General features: G+C 35.5%; 1 protein-coding gene across 12 annotated transcripts in view; it reads left to right on the forward strand.

The window, feature by feature from the left end:
- The window catches only part of EPHA5 (EPH receptor A5), a 330,879-nt gene that overhangs the window by 10,699 nt on the left and 296,537 nt on the right, over nt 1-23,643 (forward strand). For all 12 annotated transcript variants that reach the window (XM_070612814.1, XM_070612810.1, XM_070612816.1 and 9 more), the window contains exon 2: nt 16,894-16,958. In XM_070612814.1, coding sequence (XP_070468915.1) covers nt 16,894-16,958 — 65 coding nt within the window. The remainder of the gene's footprint in view (nt 1-16,893; nt 16,959-23,643) is intronic.

Genomic DNA, 23,643 nt, shown 5'->3' on the forward strand with positions numbered 1-23,643 from the left:
TCAGTCTGAAATATACCATTTTCTGACCTGTTCAGTTATATTCAGAATCTGAAATATTACTTAGAAGTATAATTGGGTTTTTATATTTTTAGAAAGATTTCTGTGAGGGCTTATCTTTTCTACAGATGTGAACAGAAACAGGTGTAAGGAAGTTTAGAATGTCTTGTATTTAGGTCTGCTTGTGAAATGTATGTGTGTGTGTGTTTAGTGCAGGTACCTGTATACAGTAATTATAACTAACATTCATCACTGACATACGGTATGCCAGACATTGTTCTAGGTAGTTTATATATATATATTGATTTATTTTTCTCAAAACAAGCCTAGGACATAAGTATATTATTACTACTATTACTATAATAATAATTATTATTATTCCTATTTTACACATAAGGAAAGTGAGATAGGGCACAGTTAAATTACTTGTCCACAGCTACAGATCTGGAAGTGGTAGAAACTTGCATTCAGACCCAGGCAGCCTGACTTCAGCACAGCTTTTGTCAACTCTTCTGTGCTGAGAGAGCCTCTAGCTGAAGTTCTCCACGTAGCAACAGCCACACTTGCCCTCACCATCCAAATAAAGGCTCATTCCCCAAACAGTGGGAAGTACAATAAAAGTGCATACAGAAATTCGTGCGCAATCCTGGGGATATTTGCTCTCACGGTCACTCGTAGCTCCACTGTTTTTCCCTCTCACCAAATACTTAATCTGCTGCTTGTCGTGAGACTTTTACCTACTGATTTACCACCCTGTTGACATTGCCCCTCTTCATTGCCTAGAACCTCACTAGTATACGGCAAGATCTCTTCCCACACATTTCCTCCTTTCTGTTTCAGGCCGTATATTCTTTGCTTTTTAAATTGCTTTCTGTTGCTTCAGTATATAAGAACCCAGTTCTCAAGCCCTGGCCCAGGGTGCACTCTAGATCTAGCTTTGTGTACTCCAAGTTCCACTAAGAAACTCTCCTTCTGAAAGTACTGCCTGTTGCTGAGCCCTACCCCTTGTTCCATTGGGAATAGAGGGCATTTTGAAAATTCACTTTTGCCTTAAATCGTGATATTAATTTTTAGGCAATACTACTCGTAACAAGCGAAAGAACTAAAAGGTTCCATGGCAAATGTATTCACCTTTGGTCTCCTACCCAAGCCAATCCCTTGGGTGTTTTTTTTTTTTTCTCTTTATATAGAAGCTTTGATTAAACATTTTATCATCATTTTTATGTAGTCTATATTATTGAAGTACTCTATAGTTTGCAAAATGTGCTAAGCTGCATTGTTCCACTAGAATCTCATTTAAAAAGCCTATAGGATGGATTAGACAAATTGTTGTTACAAATAAAGTCACTGAAACAGGAAGGTTTGATTTATTAGAATATCAGAACTAGTTTTAAAGCTCAAGTCTTAAGACAGCAGAACCAGTGCGCCACTCCAGGAGGCAATGTGCGGAGCAGAGCTACAGTTAGCCAGGTCTGATCTTCCACATTAGTCAGTGAGTATTTTTAATATTACTGTAAATGGAAAGACCAGAAGAAAAGCACTTGACTTCAGTTCAATTGCTCAAGCAGCCCTTGTTTACTCACCGGTAAACCCTTCAATGGCTCTCCAATGCCCTCCGGATAAAATCTGAACTCCTTGAGCCTGAGTACAAAGCTGACAGTGATTTGCTTCTGGCCCACCTCTCCTGCCACTTCCTTCCAGTCCCACACTCTGGGTCTGGTGGGGGAGGACTGCTCTCAGGGCAGCTGGATTCTGTGGCTCAGCAGGAAACAGCTCCTTCTTTTACCTGGGTAACTTGATCTTCGTGCCCAGGTCTGTAGGGTAAGATGTGCCCCAATTTCCCCAAGATTGTGCGTCTATTCCTATTCCATGTGTAGCAAGTCACTCTGAGCTATAATTGAGTTTTTCCTTGTTTGTACATTTCTGATATTTGATCAGAATAGAAACCACTGGACAAAGTAAAGGTTAACCAGAGACAAAGTTCTCTTCTGAACTGAGAATACCTTACTAATACGGATAGGATATTTGCCAACCAAAGCAAGTTAATGCCAAGAAAACTGGCAGTGGAACTTCTTTTTTTTTTTTGCATTTACCAAATGCATCAATATGAAGAAAGCTTTGCCTGTCTGTAAACTCATTGAGTGCCAACCCCAAGGCCTGACACTCCATATGGAGTAATAGTAAAGTATGTTATACTCTGTAAATTTATATTTAATGAAGGAATGTTATAAAATAACTTCTTCATTTCTTTAAAGACACTGCTTTTAACCACACTCAATTTTACCTCATTACTGTTTTGCTAGTAAAGCTAATGCAGCTTTTTTCCTAAATTCATAACTAATAGAGTTTAGGATCTCTAGTATTAGAGAATCTCTTCCAAATTGAGAAGTAGCCAACTGAAAGGTTGTATGATTTATTTTAGATTTATCAAAAGTGTCAATGAGAAGAAAGTTCTACTGAGATGAACAAACCATTAGCAAGTAAATAGATATGCTGTGGCACTATCTCTTCATGGTTAATCAATGACTGCTTTTTTTTTTCAGCCCTCTTATGCTAAATTCTCAGAATTCATATGACTTGTGCCACTATCAGCCAACACAAAATAGTTTTTTCTGCTTTAAGCTTGACTTAATTTTGCCTCTAGAAAAACAATGACTATAAAACATCTGCTTCTTAATGGTTTAAATTTCTTGGGAGGGGATAGATTTACTCTTTTATTTGTTCTAGATTCCCTAGATTATTTAGACTGTCACTTACTTTATGAGGCACTTTAGATTTACAACTTGGTAGGAGCTCTTACCATTTGGGGAAAGTAGCAGGAAAATGGATGCCATCAACCATGTGAATAGAAGAGCCTTAAAGAATAGATTTATAAAGGGGAAAATTTCAAATGTAATGATGATGGCTTTTTAAGTATAGTTTGGTTAATGTCTGGTTAGTGGGTTTAATTCTAACCAATGTCTGGTTAATGTATTTAATTAACTATCCCTCTTGAACATATTTTTATTTACTCTAAAAATTCTAACAAATCTATCAGAAATATGGGTGGCTTAATATATTCTATTGAACTGAGAATTCTTTGAACTGAATCTTTGTCTAGATGGGAGGGATAATAATGCTACCTGCTCTGAAGACTATCACTGTGTAATCTCCTTTAATTCTTTAAAAAAACCCTGTGAGATGAATATCATTATTCCAGTTTACTGGTGGGAGATTGGGTTTGGGAGAAATTAAGTAACTTGCATTGAGTCACATAACAAATGTATTGACAGGATAGGAACCAGGTGTTTTTGGTGCTGAAGCTCTTGGTTGCACCCCTATGCTCGAGATTACATTTATCTACATGTACTTAGTGTTGTGACTTGTATTTTATTCAGGCGTACCATCTCTCAAGGAAGGAATCATGTTTTGTTACAAAAATCACATTTTATAATAAAATCAGTTAAAATGAGAATAGTACAAATATAAGCAAAGTATACAGGAATGTGGAAAACTTATATCAAGAAAATCTCACCATCATCAATGCTAAAGCAATTGAATAGACATCTTAGGTATAAGCTTTCAGTTCCACGGTTCTCATTTCCTGGCAGAAAACCTGTCAGTTCATCGGGAAAAAGCATTTTTTCCTGACTCTGGAGTTTGAGAGAAGCTGGTCACAAGGTCTTTGTGTTTGGGGTATTGAACAATGTCATGAATATTATTCTTAACAATTTTGAAAATATGCAGAACTGATTTTCATCTAATAGGTTTTTATATAAATCATTGTTGAAAGCCAAGGATATAATACTAGAAGTGGTTTTCAAACTCTTTTTTTTTAATCAGTAGAAACTCTCATTCAAAAGAAATCACAGTGGAAGCCCAATACATGAAGCAGATAACAACAGAGTTATTGGGTTTCCTGGCTCTGTTTTTACCTCCTCCCTTCCTTCATCTGCTCGTGCCTCTGAGACATCTCTTTGGAACCACAGGGGCCATTGTGAACTCAGTGTGAAAACCACTGTGTTAAAATATAAAAAGGAATGTTGTATAGAAGATCAGTGTGCTATTATCCTGACTTGTAACTTTCTAACTGTCTAGCTAAAAAACAAATTATAATATGTGGTAAAGTTTATTTTGAACCAATGGTTCCTAACCTAGAAGCACTCATCAGAGCTAACCTCAGAATATTGTTAAACCTACCATGTCTGGACTCTCCTAGACTCATTGAATCAAAATTCATTAAAACAAGATCCGTGGAAATCTGTAAGTTTAGAACTTAGGAATTTGCAGAATTATCCATAAATAATTCTGACTTTTATTACTGTGTAAGAACTTAGAACAGAGCTCCTCAAAGTGGAATCTGTGGTCTAGGACTGGTGCTGGTCTGCATTGGTATCAATTCAAACACTAAGAGTTATTTTTTTCCACACTTTCATTGAAATTTTGACATTGCCACAACAATGCAACCATGCGATAGGTAGATTCGCCTCATTGAACAGGTCATAGCCCAGTTCTAATGTTATCTGATTCGAATTAAGTGAGTATAAGAATCATTTTGGTGGTGGGGACTTTCTAAGATACAGTCTTCTGGGCTTCACCTGATATCCTAATTTTGTAAGTTCTAGAAGGAGCCAATGGGTCTACATTTTTAAAAAGCACTGCAGGTGATCCTAATGCAGGTGATGGGAACACTACACTTTTAATAAACATTGAGTATGCATATCTATGTATCTATGTCTGTTGTTGTTCATAGAGTTTTCTTTTTTTGTATGTGTGAGGAAGATTGGCCCTGAGCTAACATCTGTTGCAAATATTCCTCTTTTTGCTTGAGGAAGATTGGCCCTGAGCTATAACATCTGTGCCAATCTTCCTCTATTTTGCATGGGATGCTGCCATAGCATGGCTTCACAAGCAGTGCCAGGTCCATGCTTGGGGTCAGAATCTGCAAACCCCAGGCCACTGAAGTGGAGCATGTGAACTTAACCACTACGCGTCATAGAGTTTTCATGGCCAGTTTTTTTTTGTAAGTGGGTGGCCAGGTCCTTCTTCCTAGTCTGTCTGTCTGGAAGGTCTGCTGAAACTTGTCCATCATGGGTGACTGCTGGTATGTGAAATCCCAGTGGCATGGCTTTCAGCATCACAGCAACATGTAACGACCACAGTATGACACCCTACAGACGGGTCGTGTGGTTCCCTGACTGGAAATGAACCCGAACCCCAGCAGTGAGAGAGCTAAATATTAACCACTAGACCACCAGGGCTGTCTATCTATATCTACATATGTATGTGTATGGGTATATCTATCTATATGACTCATATATATGACTAACACTCAGAAAATGTTATAGAAATGTTTTCTATTATTAATCTCAAAAAGGAGAATATGAAAATGTGCTTAGGCTAGAGGTAATGTATATTATTATCACATAAAATTATGCCCAATAGGAAAATACAAGATGTTACAGAGTTGTAAAAGCAAATACCAAAATGCAAAGGAAAAAAATTTAGGTATGGTTTGATGTATAATCAATGATAGAACTGTTGATGATACCAGAATTGATCCTCAAAGTGTATGCTTTGATTAATATTGCCCCTTTACATCCCTAAATAACATTAAATTCATTTTGAATGCGTTCATATATATCCCTAAGTGCCAAATGTTAATTCAGATACTTATACCCTAAGAGAGTCTGACTTGAGGGATATGGAAGTGTTATTTCACAGGTAATATAAATTCAAGCAAGTGCCTATTCTCAGAGCCAAGCAACTGGAAGGATGAACAATCAGCAAAATACTTTCTGTTTCATTCACTGATGTATCCCCAGGGCCTAGAACAGTGCTTGGTACTTAAGCAGATGCTTAATAAATATTTGTTGAATGAATGAACTTTCCTTCATTGCAGGTGTCATATTCCATAGAACTTGAATAAAAGTTAAGGCAGTGAGCTAAACTTTTTCCTCAGTTATTTATATATTATCTGTATTATATAGGATTGTATTAGATTGTAGATAATAGAAAAACTGTCCCACAGTGACTTAAAATGTAGAGGGCATTTTAAAATAGTATTTAAGAAAGAAGTTTCAGGGTAGATGTTGTGGATGGCTTCAGTGGCTTATTGATGTCAGGACAGGAATCATCGTGATTTTTTTGGCCTTACTTTTAAGCTTGTGGTCTCACGGTTGCAAGAAGGCTGATGCATTTCCAAGCATCACAGCCAGTTCTGAACAAGAAGGGAAAGAGAAGAGCCAAGAGTTATGTCAGCTGCACTATTCCTTAAGCTAGGATAATGAGACTTTCCCAGAAACTGGAGAGCAGATTTCTGTTTATATCTCATTGGCCAGACCTATGTAACAAGGCCACCAGAATTGGTGGAGGCTAAGATAGTAGAAATATGATTATCATTATTGGCTAAGGCCAGTCATGACCCATTGTCTGGTGCTGGGCACATTGCCACTGCAAACACAAGTGAAATTCTGATACCAAGGAAGGAGAAAAGATATGAGTAATTAGTAGGCATAAAACAGCCTCTGCCACAATCTCATAGAAAAGTGAAAGTATTTTTATTTTACTTTCTTTTCTTTCCCTTTTTTATACTTTGCAAAAGGAGGAATAGCTACTGAGGTTAGAGTTTGACCAAAGATATATTTTTGGCACCAGGATAACTAGGCAAAAATGAATGTTATTAGATCATCAATCTTGTATGCTGTTATGATACATAATTCACTGTATTTTAGTAGACTGACTTAAAAACTACTTTCCTGCTCTCATGAATGTTGCTAGCTATTTTCAGATGGATAGTTAGAGCTGGGTACCAAACTGTTTATCTTCACCTACCTCAAATTATTAGGCACAATATTTGTTCAAAATTATTAGCCACAGTATTGCTTTATATTTTGACTAGTTTTTGATGACAAAGCATTATCCAAAGATATCTTGTAATATATATTTTTTTCTGTTTTAGATATCAAAGAAAGATTATGTAGGGTTTACATCAGAGTTAAGTTTTAACTAAGCTGCAACACTGACATGCGGATAATGATTCATTACCAGCAAAAATTTGGATTCCTTCTCATTTTACAAAAAGGGCTAAGAGCCACCCAGTTGTTTGCTCATTTTTGGAAATGCCATCACCTTAAAATACAGACTGTGAATTTGTGCAAGTTTCTGTCTGTTTTAGTTCATGTTCAGGTCTAATCATCATTTATCCTACCCTGAAGCTAGAGAGCTAATGATTACATAGATTGTTTTGCAGTTTGGTATATTTCAATCAAGCATTAGGGGTAATTAAGGACTGGGGTAAGGCTTCATTCAAAACAAAGAATTAGCCGTGCATACATTTTCTGTTCTATTTTTATGTGTTTTTTGATATATAAGGACAAAGTATATTTGGACTAATGTATGCCCTGTTTTGCCCCAATTAACATGCTTAAAGCATAATGAACAACAATAAAAAGTTAAGAAAAGAGGATTCATCTTTACTTTGTTGCTTATCCTTTTGATTTCTGGGATCTTGCAACTTATTTGAATCTTGCTGGAAATTTGACACTAAACTGTGATTTCCCCAAGAAAAATTGATATCTTCTCTGTTTAGATTCATATATCTGAAGATTTTATCTTATATACAGTACTGTTAGAACGTTATGATAAATGCTGGGTTCTGTAACATTCTATTCACAATTCATTGATTTAGTAAACTCTTTGATATACAAGAGTTACCAGTTTCCAGGGAGCGTACCTTTGGATTCCGCTAGTCCAACACTGGGGCAAGTGCGATACAGAAGAAAGAGCAAGAGCTTTGGAGTTAGATAGACTTGGATTTAGATTCCAGCGGTTTGTTTATTAGCTCCGGGCCCTTGGACCACTGCCCTACTTAGCTTTTCTCCATTTCAATTTCCTTATCGGTAAAATGGGGAAAACAACATACCAAAGGATTATTGTTAGGATTAAATGAGACAATGTATATTAAGTACAGACACATATAATTTTGTTAGTTTCAACCACTGATATTACAGATATGAGAACTGAGACCCTTAAAGTAAAATCACTTCCACAAGCTCACAGAGTAGCAAGCCAGAACCACAGGACCAGTGAGTATTCTCTGTGCTGTGAACCATTCTCACACTGAATTTATTTCAAGTGTTGAGCATTTAGACTATCTTGTAAGGAACGGCTTCATATGTTATCTATATACATTGCGGTATGGAACTCAGTAGGTATTAAATGAATGTATCCTGTGATGTGACGATTTTCAAGCCTGTTATTTCATCTGATGTTGACTTTTCTCTTTAGAATAAAATCAATCCGTAAAATTTGACAAATTTGGTTACCACATCTGACACTGCAGCCCCTGAAAACCATACGGTTTTGCTCTTTTTATGCCATGTATCCTGTGAATGTAACAGACTGCTCATTAGTCATAATTTAGCTGTCAGTGGATTTCAATGCTACCTTTGCCTAAACACTGTATGGACTAACCAGTGGATACTAATTCTGAATTCCTCTTTACCATCTCCTTCAGTTCACAATTTTAGAGACTATTATCAATTCAAAATATTTAGTATATATTTCTGACTGATTTTTGCTTCCTTCATCATTATATGCTTCATGGTATTAATATTCTACTGCTTAATTTTCAAAGAGCAGTGGCTAAAACCTCTTTGTTCATGGTGATGAAAATATTTTGAAACAAAATGAAAAAGGAACAAACAGAACAAAATGAGCAAAGATGAAAGTATTTTGAAACAAACATTTGAAGGAAACGGTTGTTCTTCACAGTCAAAAATTAAGCATAATATTTTAAAGAATGAAGCAAAAATCATCTCTCTTAGATATCACTTCAAAGGTAAATACTCTGAGAATTTAAGTGACTCAGATGGGAACACCATTGGAATGCTATAAGTAGGATTTTGGAAGCGTCAGGACATGATGGAAGGAGAGCTGACACTGGAATAAGGGAGATTGGAGTTTGCCTTCAAATTCTGCCATTTAGCAGTTGTATCAGCCAGCATGTCTTCCTCTGCAAATAACAGTAAATCATATCCCCTCTGGATTAAGCAATAAAATTGATTTTCTCCCACCTAACAGAAAGTCCTAAGAGAGGCAAGTTTCAAATTTAGATGGATTAGCAACTCTCTGATATAATTTGGAACCAGATACTTCCCATCCCTTCACTCTGCCAACCTTAATCTGTAGGCTTTGCTCTCCTGCTGATTCTACTTATTTTCTCTAGATGGCTGCATCAGTTCCAGGAAATACTCCTGTTCCAAGGCAGCCAGGGAGTTTCCTTTTCTACTGTTTTCTTCTCAAAAACTCCTTTCCCTTGCAGATCACCTTCACAGTTCATTGGACAGAACTGATTCAATAGTAAGAACACCTAATTGGAACTGAAATAAGTTCAGTATTGCTAAAATGTGGAAAGAGAAGGAAGGGAAAGTCTGAATGAAACTAAAGAAGAAAATAGAGACCAATCCTGCAAGGATTAGATTAAAAGCAGTAAGACACAACTCAAGGTTTGAAGTAGGTGAGTGACATGATCATATTCGTGACTTAGAAAGATCATTCTGGCGCAGTATTTTAAAGCAATTGCCAAGAACCATGCCTCTCTACTGAGCAAACACTTAGGAGATTTTTCAAGTTAAGAATTATGGCAAGGATTTGGCCGGACTGCTTATGTGGTAGAATGAAACACAGCAGGCAGTGCTGAGGGTTATATACAGAATATAGGTAGAATTGCTGGGATTTGGTCACTGATTCACTGTGGGGATTAGATGAAGGAAGATGAAGCTGACTCACGGTTTCTGGATAAAACAACTAGGTGTGTGGCATTGCATTCACTGAAATAGGAATCTTAGGAGGAGGGTTTTTTTTTTTTTTTCTTGGACAAGGAAGATACTTTTTTCATTTTGGGACAGGCTGAATTTGGGATGACTACATGTCATGAATGTGTTAATAACCAGCAGGAAGTTCTACAAATTGATAAGAATTTCAGGATTGGGAAATGGACAAGACATATAGATTTGGGGGTCATTAACATTTACATTATAACTAAAGACTTGGAATTTCATAAGTTCTTCTAGAGCGATCTTTACATAGGGATATAAGCTACTATCTCTGTTAAAACCAACCAACCAAGAAACAAAAAATAAATATATTATCCATTCTCCATCATAAATAGTCTGATTCAGTACAGATAGACTGACACCAAGACATTTATTCTTTCAAAATGCTTCTTTTTTTAATTTGATGTTAAGTCCTAGTTGAGAATCACTGGTGTAGAGTGGTATAAAGACAGTACAAAAATAGAGCATTGTTCAAAGCCAAGGCTTCAAAAGTTGGTACAGAAAGAGTAGTTTCTAATGGAAACAAGTAACCAGAGAGCTAGAAGAAAACCACAGAAATATGTTGTCATTGAAACTAAAGGGTGAGAGTCCTTGTCCATGGGAGTCATGGCCAAATGCTGCCAAAAGATAAGGCAAATTAGGAACTCAGAGCTACATGATTATCACTAGTGAACTTTATAGCAGAAGTTTTGGTAGAATGTTCAGTTTGAAGCCGGATTGCAGTGGGTTAGATAAAGAGCGAAGCGTATATACAGAAAGAGATCGAGGTATTGACAACTCATTCAGTAATCTGAGTTTAGAAGAGGACATTAGCTAGAAAAGAGTGTGGGGTTTATTTTTTAATATTTTTTAACTAAAACTTTACAAAATCCTTTGTGGTTAATGTGTGAAAGAATTGATTTCCCAAAGATAGTAAATTTGTCAGGTAATGTTGATGGGCCATTTGAAACCACTGTTAATTTATAATGGAATCAATTTCCTTTGTTGTGTTTTTTCTCAAGCAGTGTTCAGCAGCCATGGCTCTTATAAAAATAAAGTAGATCCATTCATGATTAGGGTTTAGTTCATGGCCTTTGGGTATCCAGGGAGATAGGTGACTGTAATCAAGGTGTGTAATGTCCAGGCTCTAAGTAAGGGAGGGACTTGGTTGTGGGACGCCATAAGCAGAGCTCATGTTCTGTCATGCAGGCCTCAGATACTGCTTCCAGTTTTCCTCCTTGATTTCCCTGCTGGGGGTCTGAATGGAGCTGCAAGCTTTCAGTGTTCTTTGGAGCCTATAGGTTTGTTGAGATGATTAAATGAAAAAACATATATAAGTTGCCTCTTAGAGTGCCTGATACGTAGTAAGCGTTGAATAAGTTCCTTTCCCCACATTTTTATTTCTTCTTTCTAAAAATGATTATATAGACAGGTTGCTCAGAATTGGAAAATAAATGAATACTCTCCTACTTATTGTCTATGGAAATACAGTCAGTTATAGATTCTTGCCTTCAAGGAAAGGGATGCCAGAAATCTATGTAACCCCCTAAACCTATAACATAATTTTTACTAAATTTACAAATTGAGTTTTCCAATGGGAAACACATGTCCTCTTTCCTTGCACTCATTTTATCAACTGTTCTTTGTTCCCTGCAGCAGTTGTCAAATTATAAAATTTAGCCTGGAAGCAAGAAATCACATCCGCGTAGAATGGGACCATGGAGAGAGGCTGGACAGCTGTATATCTGGGGTTTGTTCTCACAGATTAGTTGAATGTGTGCTGTAACTGAATCCAGTATCTTTTCTGATATTGTTAAATGGAAATCAATAGGCAAGCATCCATCAAAATTCTACTGTATGCAATGGGACTTTGATTCAATGCCTTTAGAGGAAGAGAATTCCATCCTCTGCTGCTAATTCAAATTATTCTGTCTTCACACTGTGGGGGAGATCCAACTACCGTTATAGTTGTGTTTGTTTCTTAATGCAAAGATCATGGGAAAAACAGAAATAATAGTAAGAGTAAGAATACACTGGCTCTACTTTCCCTTCATGTCATCAAGGGTCACAAATTCTCTCAAGACTTGCCCACTGCTGATGGTGGAATGGAGGATCTTTGAGCTGTCTTTTGACTCTTCAAAGGCTCAAAACGCATCTTTTTCCTGGAGAATCCAATAAAATTTTTCTGCTTTTTATAACTAATATGAGCATGATGTTAAGGAGGAAGCAACAGAGTCAAAGTGATACACAGCAAGTTATGAATATTCGAAAGTTATAATCATTGGAAAGCATATTTGTATTAACTCGAATTAATCTTTGTTAGGATCTGTAAAGTTGAGGATTTACGAGTCTTCTTATGCATATTCTATTTTATTCATTCTGTCCTCTCCTTGCCTCACTTGAATCCCAACAAAAAGAATGAGTTAGCAACCCTCTGGCTTTTCTAAAAGTAAATTCTTTAAAAGCTTCCCTCTGTTTGTTCAAGAAAGAATTAAAATTATTAGAGTGTAGTATTAAAATTGAAGCATATTTAAGATGAGTTTGAATTAGTTTCTATTATAATCTGCTGTTTGGTTGGACAGAGAGTTAACTGATTTTTACTTCTTAACAATTTCCTGTGTCAGTCTTTTTTTTCCCTATACTAACTTTAGGAATTTGCAACAGACTACATACTCATTGACCCCTGTAGAGTTATTTCTCTTGGAGAATCAATCTTCTTAATTACTGATTAGAATACCAACCAATATGCCCATCTTCATTGTAATTATACAATGGCTGAGGGAAAAATGACCTTGAAGGCTGTCTCTCAGTTTAATGGCGTGACTTTATTTTAAAATATAAATAACAGAATAACATTTTTCAAAAAATTTCTGATATCTAATTAACGTCTTCCAGCGTAACTGTGGTATCAAACATTTCCTCTAATTATATTCATTAGTGACTTCTCCTGGACAAGTTTTAATTAAGTTGTACAATGAAGATCAATATTCATTGTGTATTCATTGCAATTTACAACAAGCATATATACTGTTGAGAACAATTTAATTACTGTAATTGTAGCACAGAAGATACTTAGTGACTGTGCTCCATTATGCCAATCCCCACTTTTAATAAATTTGATAGTGAAATTGGAAAGTGAGCTTCTGAAAACTCACATTTATATATACCCTATGTCTAAACTTCTGTTTTTTGTGTAACTGGCTTAAGTAGTGGCGGAAATGGAAGTATTAATAATATCAGTGGCATAGTGCTTTTTCATACATGCCATCATGAATGTTAAGAAATTATTAGAGCACAAATAAGAACAGCTATAATAATAGTTATATTGGTTATGTGAAAAATAATTTAGAGGTGTTGGGGAATAAGAATACTCCATTTTTCCCAAAATAAGACTTCAAATTTTGTTACTTCTATTTCTTTAAATAGAAGTAGTATTTTGATCCATAAGGGATGCCTCCAAATATGCTAACTTCTGTTAATGAAGATCATGCTACTGATGCACTATACAAAAATTTTGGAAGTAGAGATTTTCTATTAGCATCGTAGGTATATACCAGGGTTTCTCAGCTTGGACATTAGTGAAATTTGAGCCAGATAATTATTTCCTGGGGGTGGGGGAAGTTTTGGTGTGCATTGAAGGATGTTTGGTCGTATATCTGGCTTCTTCGAATGAGATACCAGTAGCAAATACTGCCCCTACCTTCCACTTTTGACAATCAAAGATGTCTTCAGAATTTAGCATATGTCCATGTGGAGAACCACGAGTGTATGTTGATTCACACATGTCCCCCTGATCTGCCCACTGACCAAACAATTCATTCGTAAGACAAACAGCGATTTAGCTGTTTTGAGCTCAGGCTAGGGTCATAGGCATTAGTCAAATGTAGTGTTCTTTTAGGGGAAAAACACAATTTTGTGTACTCAGTGCTTTGGAGATAAGAATTGGGTGTTATTAGAATATTCAGTAATAATACCTTACATAAATTAAGGAAAAGGAGGATCAGATATGGCTTCCTGGAGAAGGCAGTTCCTGAAATTTGTTTTGTAGGAGAAATGAGGAGTTAGCAGTTCAGAAAGGGGGAAGGGCATTTGAGAAAGCTAACAAGGCATGTGCAAAACTGGGAGGTAAAAGAAAGCTCTCCCTTTCTCTAAAGATCTATATAGATCTAGACTTGGATATCTATATGTAAGTTACACATATAGATATATATCTGTCTATCTGTATATATCATTTTGGCTATTTCCCCTGGGGCATCAAATCTCAATTTTCTCTGCATTATATGAACAAAATTACAATATAGAAGTCTGCAAGTAATTGCCTAAAACATCTAATTTTCCTTCAATTTCCAATTCTGTAATGGTATATATAAATATCTACTTTGCATTGTGAATTTTATGAAATCAGGAAGGCAACTTCTGACAGTGCCATGCATGTATTTCCTATAAAACCACTTATCTATTTTTCTGAAGACAACCTTTGACAAGATAATCATGAGATAATATACATTCCTATGGTGGCTATTTTCACACGTTTAGTAATGTATTCCAATATTGAAGACGCCCAATAAATTGTATTAACAGCCACGATAGCATTTTGAGTTCACTCGTTTACTTTCACACACATAGGTATTTTAAGCCAAAAAAGAGTAAAAATAGTAATTTAGATTAAAGTTAATTCAAGTGAAAGTAACTAAACTTTAGAAAGACATCTGGAATTCTGTTGGTAATAAAGAAGATTTCAAGATCCACATATTATTAAGAGGTCTACAAGGAATGCTGTGTTTCTCATGGCAGGCTGGTTATGAATTCTTAGAATTCCTATGCACATCAGTTTGCCACCACAGGATTAAGTTCAATTTCACTGCCGTCATCGTAGAAGGCCTTGAGTTTGCTGACTTGCTCTGCTTTATCTAGTCTACACAGATATGCTGCTGCTCAATATCAAAGGCGAATCAAATGAATCAAGATGAATAAACATAACGATTTAGGTTCTGCACTCCCCTGGTATTTAGTCATGTCTAGACACAGCCCTAGTGTCCCAGAAAAACTAAAATGAGGACAAGGACATTTAAGTTTAGTGTAGCCTTATTCCCATGGAAACCAGGAAAGCCCACAATAGAGTAAAAAGAAAAGTACGGATGTAATTGAAAAATTAGATTTAGTGGAATGACTGGAGGATTTGCAAGGTCAGTGGACAGGGGAACAGTTTTAATTTGTTTTTTTGTTTTTGCTGTTTTAAACAATGGTTTTTTCAGTTAGGTCAATTTCTTTTAAAAAGGGAATTATTGCACCAATTATTTATTTTATTATTCCCTAAAGTCAATATGATGTGTGTAGGCTCAAGATGATACAAACATTCTATAAGCACGCATTGTTATAGATAAAGAGCTCAGAACTTAATGAGGGAAATAACAAAGTACATTGGACACACAAATTTATGTACATATGTATGTATATCGAACATGCAAATATATATGTGGTATTGAGTATATTTCTGTGTGTTTTCTAAAAGTTTTGTTTTTGATTTATCTTTAGATTACTAATATTATAGACACCTTTGTTTATAAGATATGTATGTTTGCATATGTTATATGAAATAAAATGACAGATAATAAGGGTTAAATGCACATAATTTCTACAGAGTGTAGAAAATTTTTATTTCAGTTCTGATCTTGATTTCCTCAGTGATAATAACTTTATCTAATATTCTCTTATAAAAGTATTATAATACATTTCTCAGCCCATCATTTGTTAATACTGTAGTATCCCAGGCTTACACTTGCACATAGAACCATCTTTTTGTGTGTGTGTGTGTTAGGAAGTTTCACCCTGACCTAACATCTGCACCAGTCTTCCTCTGCTTTGTATGTGAGATGCCACCACTGCATGGCTGACAAGTGGAGTGGGTCCACACCCGGGATCTGAACCTGCGAACCTGGTTAAACCGCAAAGGTTTAACCACCTGGCTACAGGGCTGGCCCCCTAGAATCATCTTTTTTAGAACTGTTGGCATTTCAAGGTATTGGCTTTTGAATGTGGTTTAAAGAAGCTCCACTACCTCTGATGAGAGATAACCCAAGTGCTTCCCTTTTGGGTCCAAATGCCATGCTCATGCAAAGTGGTTCAGCTGCACGGTGTACCAGATAGACTCATAAGAGGGAAAGATATTGATTTATGATCCTGGTCTAAAGGATTTTGACTACACAACACCCTTTAAGCTAGTTTGATTTGAGGGGAACAGTAAGTGAATGTACTGAAAAATAAATACTGTGTTTGTTTGTACGTGTGCATGCACATGTGTGTACATACATACTTTTCCATGTCTTCCTTTTGAAATAATAATATTCAGACTTCCATCCTGGGAGTTTCCAAATACTTTAGGATATCAAGCCAGAATTGAGATCTGCCTTTCAAAAATGTAGCTGATAGTTCTGTAAGAATCATATTTTAGGCTTGGTTATATATAAGTAGTAGAAGATATCTTTGGGAATGCAGTGGACACAACTATAGCAACAATCCTGAGAGCTGCTGTAATTTCCTTGGCTTGGTTAAGGGTGTTTAGATTTATTTCTTAATTAAACTTGCAATTTGGATTACAGATTTCAGTTGCTATTGCAAAAAAATGTTACAAGCTTGGGAATAGTTTATTGCTGTTTAATGTAAATTATTTGTTAATTGCTTTATAACAGCTTTCCAGAAGAAAATACAGTACATTATGCCACAATTTTATGGCTGCAGCTTAATCCCAAGACCTAGAGCCTTTAAAAAAGCAGCATGGTCCCTACAGTTTTTTGTGGACCTTTCGTTTTTTCTTTTCCTTATTATTAATTCTTTTCCTTTATTCTTGTTTGACCAGAAAGCACTTAGGGTGATGATTTGTTTATGTATTTTTGCTGTAATTGTTCTCCAACTGTTTATTCAAAATCACTTGTCCTCTTGCATCCAAATAATGTTTTCTTTAAATTGTAACCCTTGTATTCATCTTAATAAATGCTTAATCTAATTTCCATTATGTAAACAATATGCACTCTTAATAACTCTGTGAAATAGTGGTGGCTTTTTATATATTTCACTCAGCTTTGTGTTCTTTCTCTTTCAGTGAATTTACTGGATTCACGTACTGTCATGGGCGACCTGGGATGGATTGCTTTTCCGAAAAATGGGGTAAGCCTTTATGAAATTTTCCCTACAGCTTAAGCTGCCTAAGTAGACATCATGCTAAATGTTGTGTATGATTGAAAATTCACTGGACATATTTGTTGTTAAAAGAGGAGGGCTATGTGTGGGTGGGGGAAGGAAGGAGACCTCAAATTAGCTCTGACCTGGAGAAGGGAGCAAATAGGGAAGGGATTTCAATGACCGAATAACAAATATTTTATCTTCCTCTCTGAGAATTTCTCTGTAAAGTAATGTGAAGTTTCCTTCAGCATTCAGGAGAGTTTCAGATTGAAACAACCCACAAACTTTTAGAATTGGTTTATGTATGTAAAAAGAAAAAGCATTTGATTTGCTGCTGATTTGCCATTATTGTAGTTATATTGGATAGGAAATAAAAGTTAACATGTCAATGACCCGTGTTGATTCCAACACTTAGGACTGACTTATTTTGTACTTCATTCCCTACATCAGGGAATGAAAATATTATAAGAAATTCCTTTAAATTCCATTGAGATTAGAAATTTCTCAGATTATCAGGTCAGTCATCCTTCAAAGGCTTTCTTTCAATTCTTAAATTTTTTCTTCACTGAAAATTTTCAGAAAAGATGTTTCATTGGAAGATTTTTATAATCAACAATTGTTTTTATTAGTAAATTATTTTACTGGTGTACATTAAAAATAGTCTTTTGGTTGAAAATTAGGTAAGCCAGTTTTTTAACAATACACATATTAATGTATTTATAATACTAACAATCCAATTAATCTAACTAATAGTACACAGATTATATTAAAAAGTGTTCCACTATCTTTTGCTCAGTTAAAAACACATCTGTATTAGATGGAAACTGAAAGCGTAAGTGAAATATCATGACATAAAATCATTATATCACACAGAAAATATTGACCGTATTGCATGAGTATTATATTAAAAACAATTTAGACTTTGAGAGATTTTTATTATATAAAAACTTTAATATCATCTATTTTCTAATTTTTAAGCTAAAACTACCCAAATTCATTATGGAACCACCTGTGACAAAGACAAATAATATTTTCAATCCTCCACTTTAAGAAAAAAATTAAACAATTTGAATACTTAAAACTTCATAATATAGTGTATTTATGTAATTAATTTAGAAAGTTATTCACACTAATAATATTTCATATGCCTTTGAAGATTAATTTCAGTTTAAGTAATTGCATGTTATAATAAATCTGGTTATACCAGCCATATAGCCAAAACTTTTAATTGTTTTTCCCATTTGATGAGTAAATCAGGTATGTTAATCAGTCCTTTACTAAGAAAGTTATCATTATGAAAGCAAACAAGTAGTATTAGTTGTTCTAATTCATAGTAATTTATATGTTAACATCCTAATCTCAATGTGTTTTCTCTTTTTTCATTAACTTGGTATTTCTTTTTGGGTGTTAAAAATTATGGTTGCATTTAGAGATATAATATAGATAAAGTAATACTAGTAGATTGTTAAGATATTAGAACATCAGATGAACCAAATGAGAAAATAATTGTCTCACTCAGATAGCCAGTGCCAACATAATGGCGTATGTTCTCTGTCTGCCTCTCTTTTACTTTCTTTCATTTTTCTCCTCCCACCCTCACCCCCACATTCTTTTCTTTCTTTCATATCATCACCCCTATACAAGTAGATGGCTGACTAACATCCATTTATGAGGACCTATGAATATATTTTGTAGTCTGCATTTTCTCACATAGCAACAATGATTTATTACATAAATATTTTAAATTGCCCTTTCTGAGAAGATAGCTGACACATTGAGTTGAAATTAATTTTTTAAAAGCCTGAGAAAATATATCAGATTCTCTTTGAATTTAGTTTTGTGTTTCTCTTGTTTCTGTTCAGAAGTTATCAGACAAGGTTTGACAGAGTGTATCTGTGAGGGTAAATCTGATGCAATTCTTCCTACAATTAGAAATTTTGAGGGAAATTACTCAATTTTGTGCATGACTTCTGTATAAAGCACAATTGATTCCTTTATAAAAAACATAATCCCTTTGTATCAGGAATGAATACTTTCCGATCATTCAAACACTTCATGCTTTGTTTTTCTTTGTATTTTAATTGTTAGTATAGTGTCAATTTTGTTCAGGATTTTTGAGTATTTTTTTCAAAATTCTTGTAATTTTTTGAGTGATATCTCTTTTGATGTATCTATGCCTGATGTTAATAGTGAAGAAAAAGAAGCTAATTTAGAGAAATTTAGTGAATTTGAGCTTGTCCAACTATGAGGAACGTGTGTGGAATCTAGGTGTTATATTTTGTGTTACGTCACTGAAATGCAAAATGAAGGAAAATTTTAAATTATATTTTAAAGAAAATGTGCAAAGTACAAGTAATTCTAATAAGAAGTATATATACTTTTAATATATTGTTCGTAGGCTGTGCCATTTATGATTTGATAAGTGATCTAATTCCAGGAGAAATATAGATCCTCAGAGGGATGTCAGCAAAAATTGTGGAGTAAGGGCCTCTGAAAATTTCCTCCTCCATAAAAGCCATGAGAAAACTGACAAGCATTGTCAGAATCAACTGTCTAGAACTCTGGAAATTAACCAAAGTCTTGGAGCAATCCAGGGAACATTTATTCAAGAAAAGTGATGAATTTTGTTAGAACAGCTAGCTTTATGGCATTTTGAGGTGCTCTATGTCCTTCCTTGCCCCTCCAGATGTGAGGTTCCCTTGAAAACCCAAAAATCTGCCATCGTGATGAAAACCAGCAGTCTGGCAAGCACTGATGGGGGCAGAGTGAAGTAGGAGGTTCTTCAAAGTCTTGAGCCCAGAGAATTGTCATTATTTGACCTGCTAGCTCCCTGGAAGACTGCTCTTGTAAGGCTGTCTTGATTTGATCTGACTCAGCTCTCCCAGTCCGAAAGCCTTTATTATGCTAAGTAAAGAAGAATATTCTTTTTTCAGAACATTTTCCTGAACTTCAGGCCTTAGGAATGAATATTTTAGTATTTTATTTCTTAGACTGATCAAAAACACTCACCAAATCTGCACCTAAGAATTGGGAAAGTACTTAGGAGAAACGCTGTTACTCATCCCTTGTAGTTATGCACGCATTCCATACGCTTCCTAGAAACAATCATTGCACCTGTAAAACTTTTTCGAAGCTTGTAAGCTCCTAGGCTTCTTGTAGCTATCTCTTATTTACCACTATCCAGTGTTTCTAAAACTTGGCTCTGGTGTATAATAGAATAAAAAGTATTTCTTGGAAAGATAACTTTTTTCTTTTGAGGAAGATTAACCCTGAGCTAACTACCGCCAATCCTCCTCTTTTTTTGCTGAGGAAGACTGGCCCTGAGCTAACATCCATGCCCATCTTTCTCTACTTTATACATGGGATGCTTAGCACAGTATGGCTTTTGCCAAGCGATGCCATGTCTGCACCCGGGATCCAAACTGGCGACCCCTGGGCCGCTGAGAAACAGAACATGCAAACTTAACTGCTGCACCATGGGGCTGGTGTTTTTTTAATTTGTAAGATGGGGTATAAATTACTGAGATATAGGTTTGCATGAGGATGAAAAAGTGGGACCAAGAGTAGGGCTTGGCAAAGGTTGGTACTCAGTAAACATTCTTTCTTTGACCTTCTGTTGCATTTCTTTTCTCCTCATACTAAGAGATTCACCAGTCCATCAGGTTTTTTGTTTCTTTTTGCATATATCTATATGAATTTATTGTCGGCACTTAAAGAATGGGGCCTTCATGTAAAATCTGAATTTTTCTATTCAGTTGGAAGTTTCAGAAAGCCGGAGCTAACTGCCTCCTATGACCTCAACAGCCCAAAGCTGAGTAAGGGCTGTTCTTTTAAGAGAGGAAGCAAATTCTCCTGTTTGACTTGGTTTTCCACCTTACACCCTTCGATCATTTAAGTTGCCAGTCTATAATGTTGACACTACTGCGGAGTCATGTCATGTTTTTAATATTGCACAAGCATCAGGATTTTCTTTTGTTTCAGGAGGAACTTTGTTTTTTAAAAAGTTCTCTAATTGTTACTTGCTCAGAAGGTTTCTTCCTAGTTTTGTTTGAGTGCTTCACTTTAGTTAGGACCTATCATTTGAATTTGGGCTTCAGCATGTGCTTTTTTAGCCACAGTGTATCAGATAGACTGTATGTGTGTGTGTGTGTGTGTGTGTGTGTGTGTGTGTGGGTGGGTGTGGGTGTGTCTACCTCACAGTAGTAACATGAACTCTCCTTCTGTTTTTTTATTCTGAATATATCTAGAAGTATTATGTTACAGTAAAGTTTGATTTTGTGCATATTTTCTGGATTCATTCATTCAATAGATACGTATTGGCACTTTGCATGTGCCAGTCACTCTTCTGGGCACCAGGGTCATAGCAGTGAAGAAAGAAAACAGAAGTCCTGACGTCCTGGAGTATGAGGCCGCATTGTTATTTTCAGAATGAGTAGTCAGAGTGTTAGAGCAATGTGGTAGATGAAATGCTGTCTAGTTCTATCTCTTCTTTCTATACATATACAAAAGTGTCAAAGAGGTGACAGCATTTGCTCAAGGTTATTCAAGTAGTTTTTGACACCAATGGGAAGAGCATGTGTTTTGTATTTGGCACATGTGGTGTCGCATAACTGTTTCTAATTGTCTTGCCATGAAAAACATACTCTGTCATGTATATACATTCATTTAGTACTAAAGATGACAATGCAAAAAGAGATGCTTAGTAATCTTTTTGCAGTTGAGGAAAATGAGGCTCAGTAAGAGTAAGTGACTTGCCTAAGGATATGCAGTTGGCAAGAGACTGAGGCCATTTCAAACCTAGGTCTTCCAGGACCCTGATTATTTAAACTAGAGGTGAGCTCTCCAAACAGTTAGGTCTCCCGAGATTTGACTAGGCTCTGGATGGTGCCCTGACTTACAGTTTATATAAGGAATTCAAAAAAATATGTAGCACATAGGTGCTCAAATATATAAGTTGCGTTTGTTATATTATGTGTATATAATAAATATGATTAGATAAATAGATAATTAAAAGGATGGATTAACCTGACTCTCAGCTATGTCTTTAATTCACTTTATTATTTTTGGGACCTCTGTGAATCTCAGCTTTTCTATTTGTTAAGTGGGAGTAGATGGCTATTATCATCTATCTTGAAGTGTTGTTTTTAGGATAAATAAGATAATGTATTTGAATGCACCACGTGATCCCTAAATCACTAAAGATATAGAGAAGATGACGGCTGATTAAAAACCTTCCATATTACTGCTTTCAGATGTAGCTAGAAAGCAATATTTTAGTAGTTAAAAGGGAACAACCACTTAGCTATCTCTTTGACATTTGACTATTCAATGAAGTAAGTAGACGTTAAAAGTTTTCATACCTCAACACCCCAATGTGGGATCCTATACTCCAGTCTCACTTTGAATAAAATTAAGGGAAAGAGTTGTAAGCTTTTTTTAAAAACAGTTTTTTCAGAACTGATCTTTAATTCTAAACAGAAACTAAAACAAACAAGCCAAATACAGACTGGCTTAATTGATGTAAAATATGCATAGTTGCCCTCCATTCTGAATTTCACTGCTTGTTTGAGTAACTATTTGTTTTCCTCCAGAGCACCGTTTGTTAATATTTTAATGGAGGTTCTCAAACTTTTTCGGCTTCAACCCATTAGGGCATAATTTTAACAGTAATTGTGATTTTTAAGAATGGGGCTAAGGAATAATAAAGAGGCTTGAGAATTCATTGATTTCATCATGGACTCTATTGTCATCCCTCTATTTTTTCATAAGGTTTTATTTTAAATTATTTGTAAATTTTCTTGCGTTGTGGATTTTTTAAAATGAACAGACTTTATTGTTTTAGAGAAATTTTGGGTTTACAGAAGAGTAAGAAGAAAGTATGGAGAGTTCCTGTACACCATCTCAATATCCTCTAAGCCTGTTTCCACTCTTATTAGCATATTGCATTGGTGTGGCACATTTGTTACAATTGGTAAGTCAATATTGAAACATTATTATTAACTAAAGGCCATAGCTTATATTTGAGTTCACCCTTTCTGTTATACGTTCTATGGGTTTTGACAAATGTATAATGATATGTATTGACCATTACAGCGTAATACAGAACAAATTCACTGTCCTAAAACTCCCTTGTGCTCCACCTCTTCATCCCTTGGTCCTTTCCTCCCTCTTCCTCCCTAATCCCTGGCAAATACTGATCTTTTTACTGTCCCTATAGTTTTGCCTTTTCAAGAATGTCACACGTGAGCTGGAATCACAGTTTTAGCATTTTGAGATTGACTTCCTTTGCTTAGCAACATGCATTTCATGTTTTTCTATGCCTTTTTGTGGCTTGACAGTACGTTTATTTTTATCATAGAATATCCCTCTATGTTTATTTTATTGAAGTCATAATGGTTTATAACACTGAATTTTCAGTTGTATATCATTATTTGTCAGTCACCATATAAATGTGCCCCTTTACCCCTTAATGTCCACCCCCTCAAACCCCTTCCTCTCTGGTAACCAGTAATCTCTACTCTTTGTTGACATGTTAGTTTATCTTCCACATGAGTGAAATCATACGGTGTTTATCTTTCTCTGCCTGGCTTATTTCGCTTAACGTAATACCCTCAAGGTTTAGCCATGTTGCTGTGAATGGTACCATTGCATCTTTTTTTATTGCTGAGTA

Source organism: Equus przewalskii, chromosome 3 (assembly GCF_037783145.1).
Source record: "Equus przewalskii isolate Varuska chromosome 3, EquPr2, whole genome shotgun sequence".
NCBI lineage: Eukaryota > Metazoa > Chordata > Mammalia > Perissodactyla > Equidae > Equus > Equus przewalskii.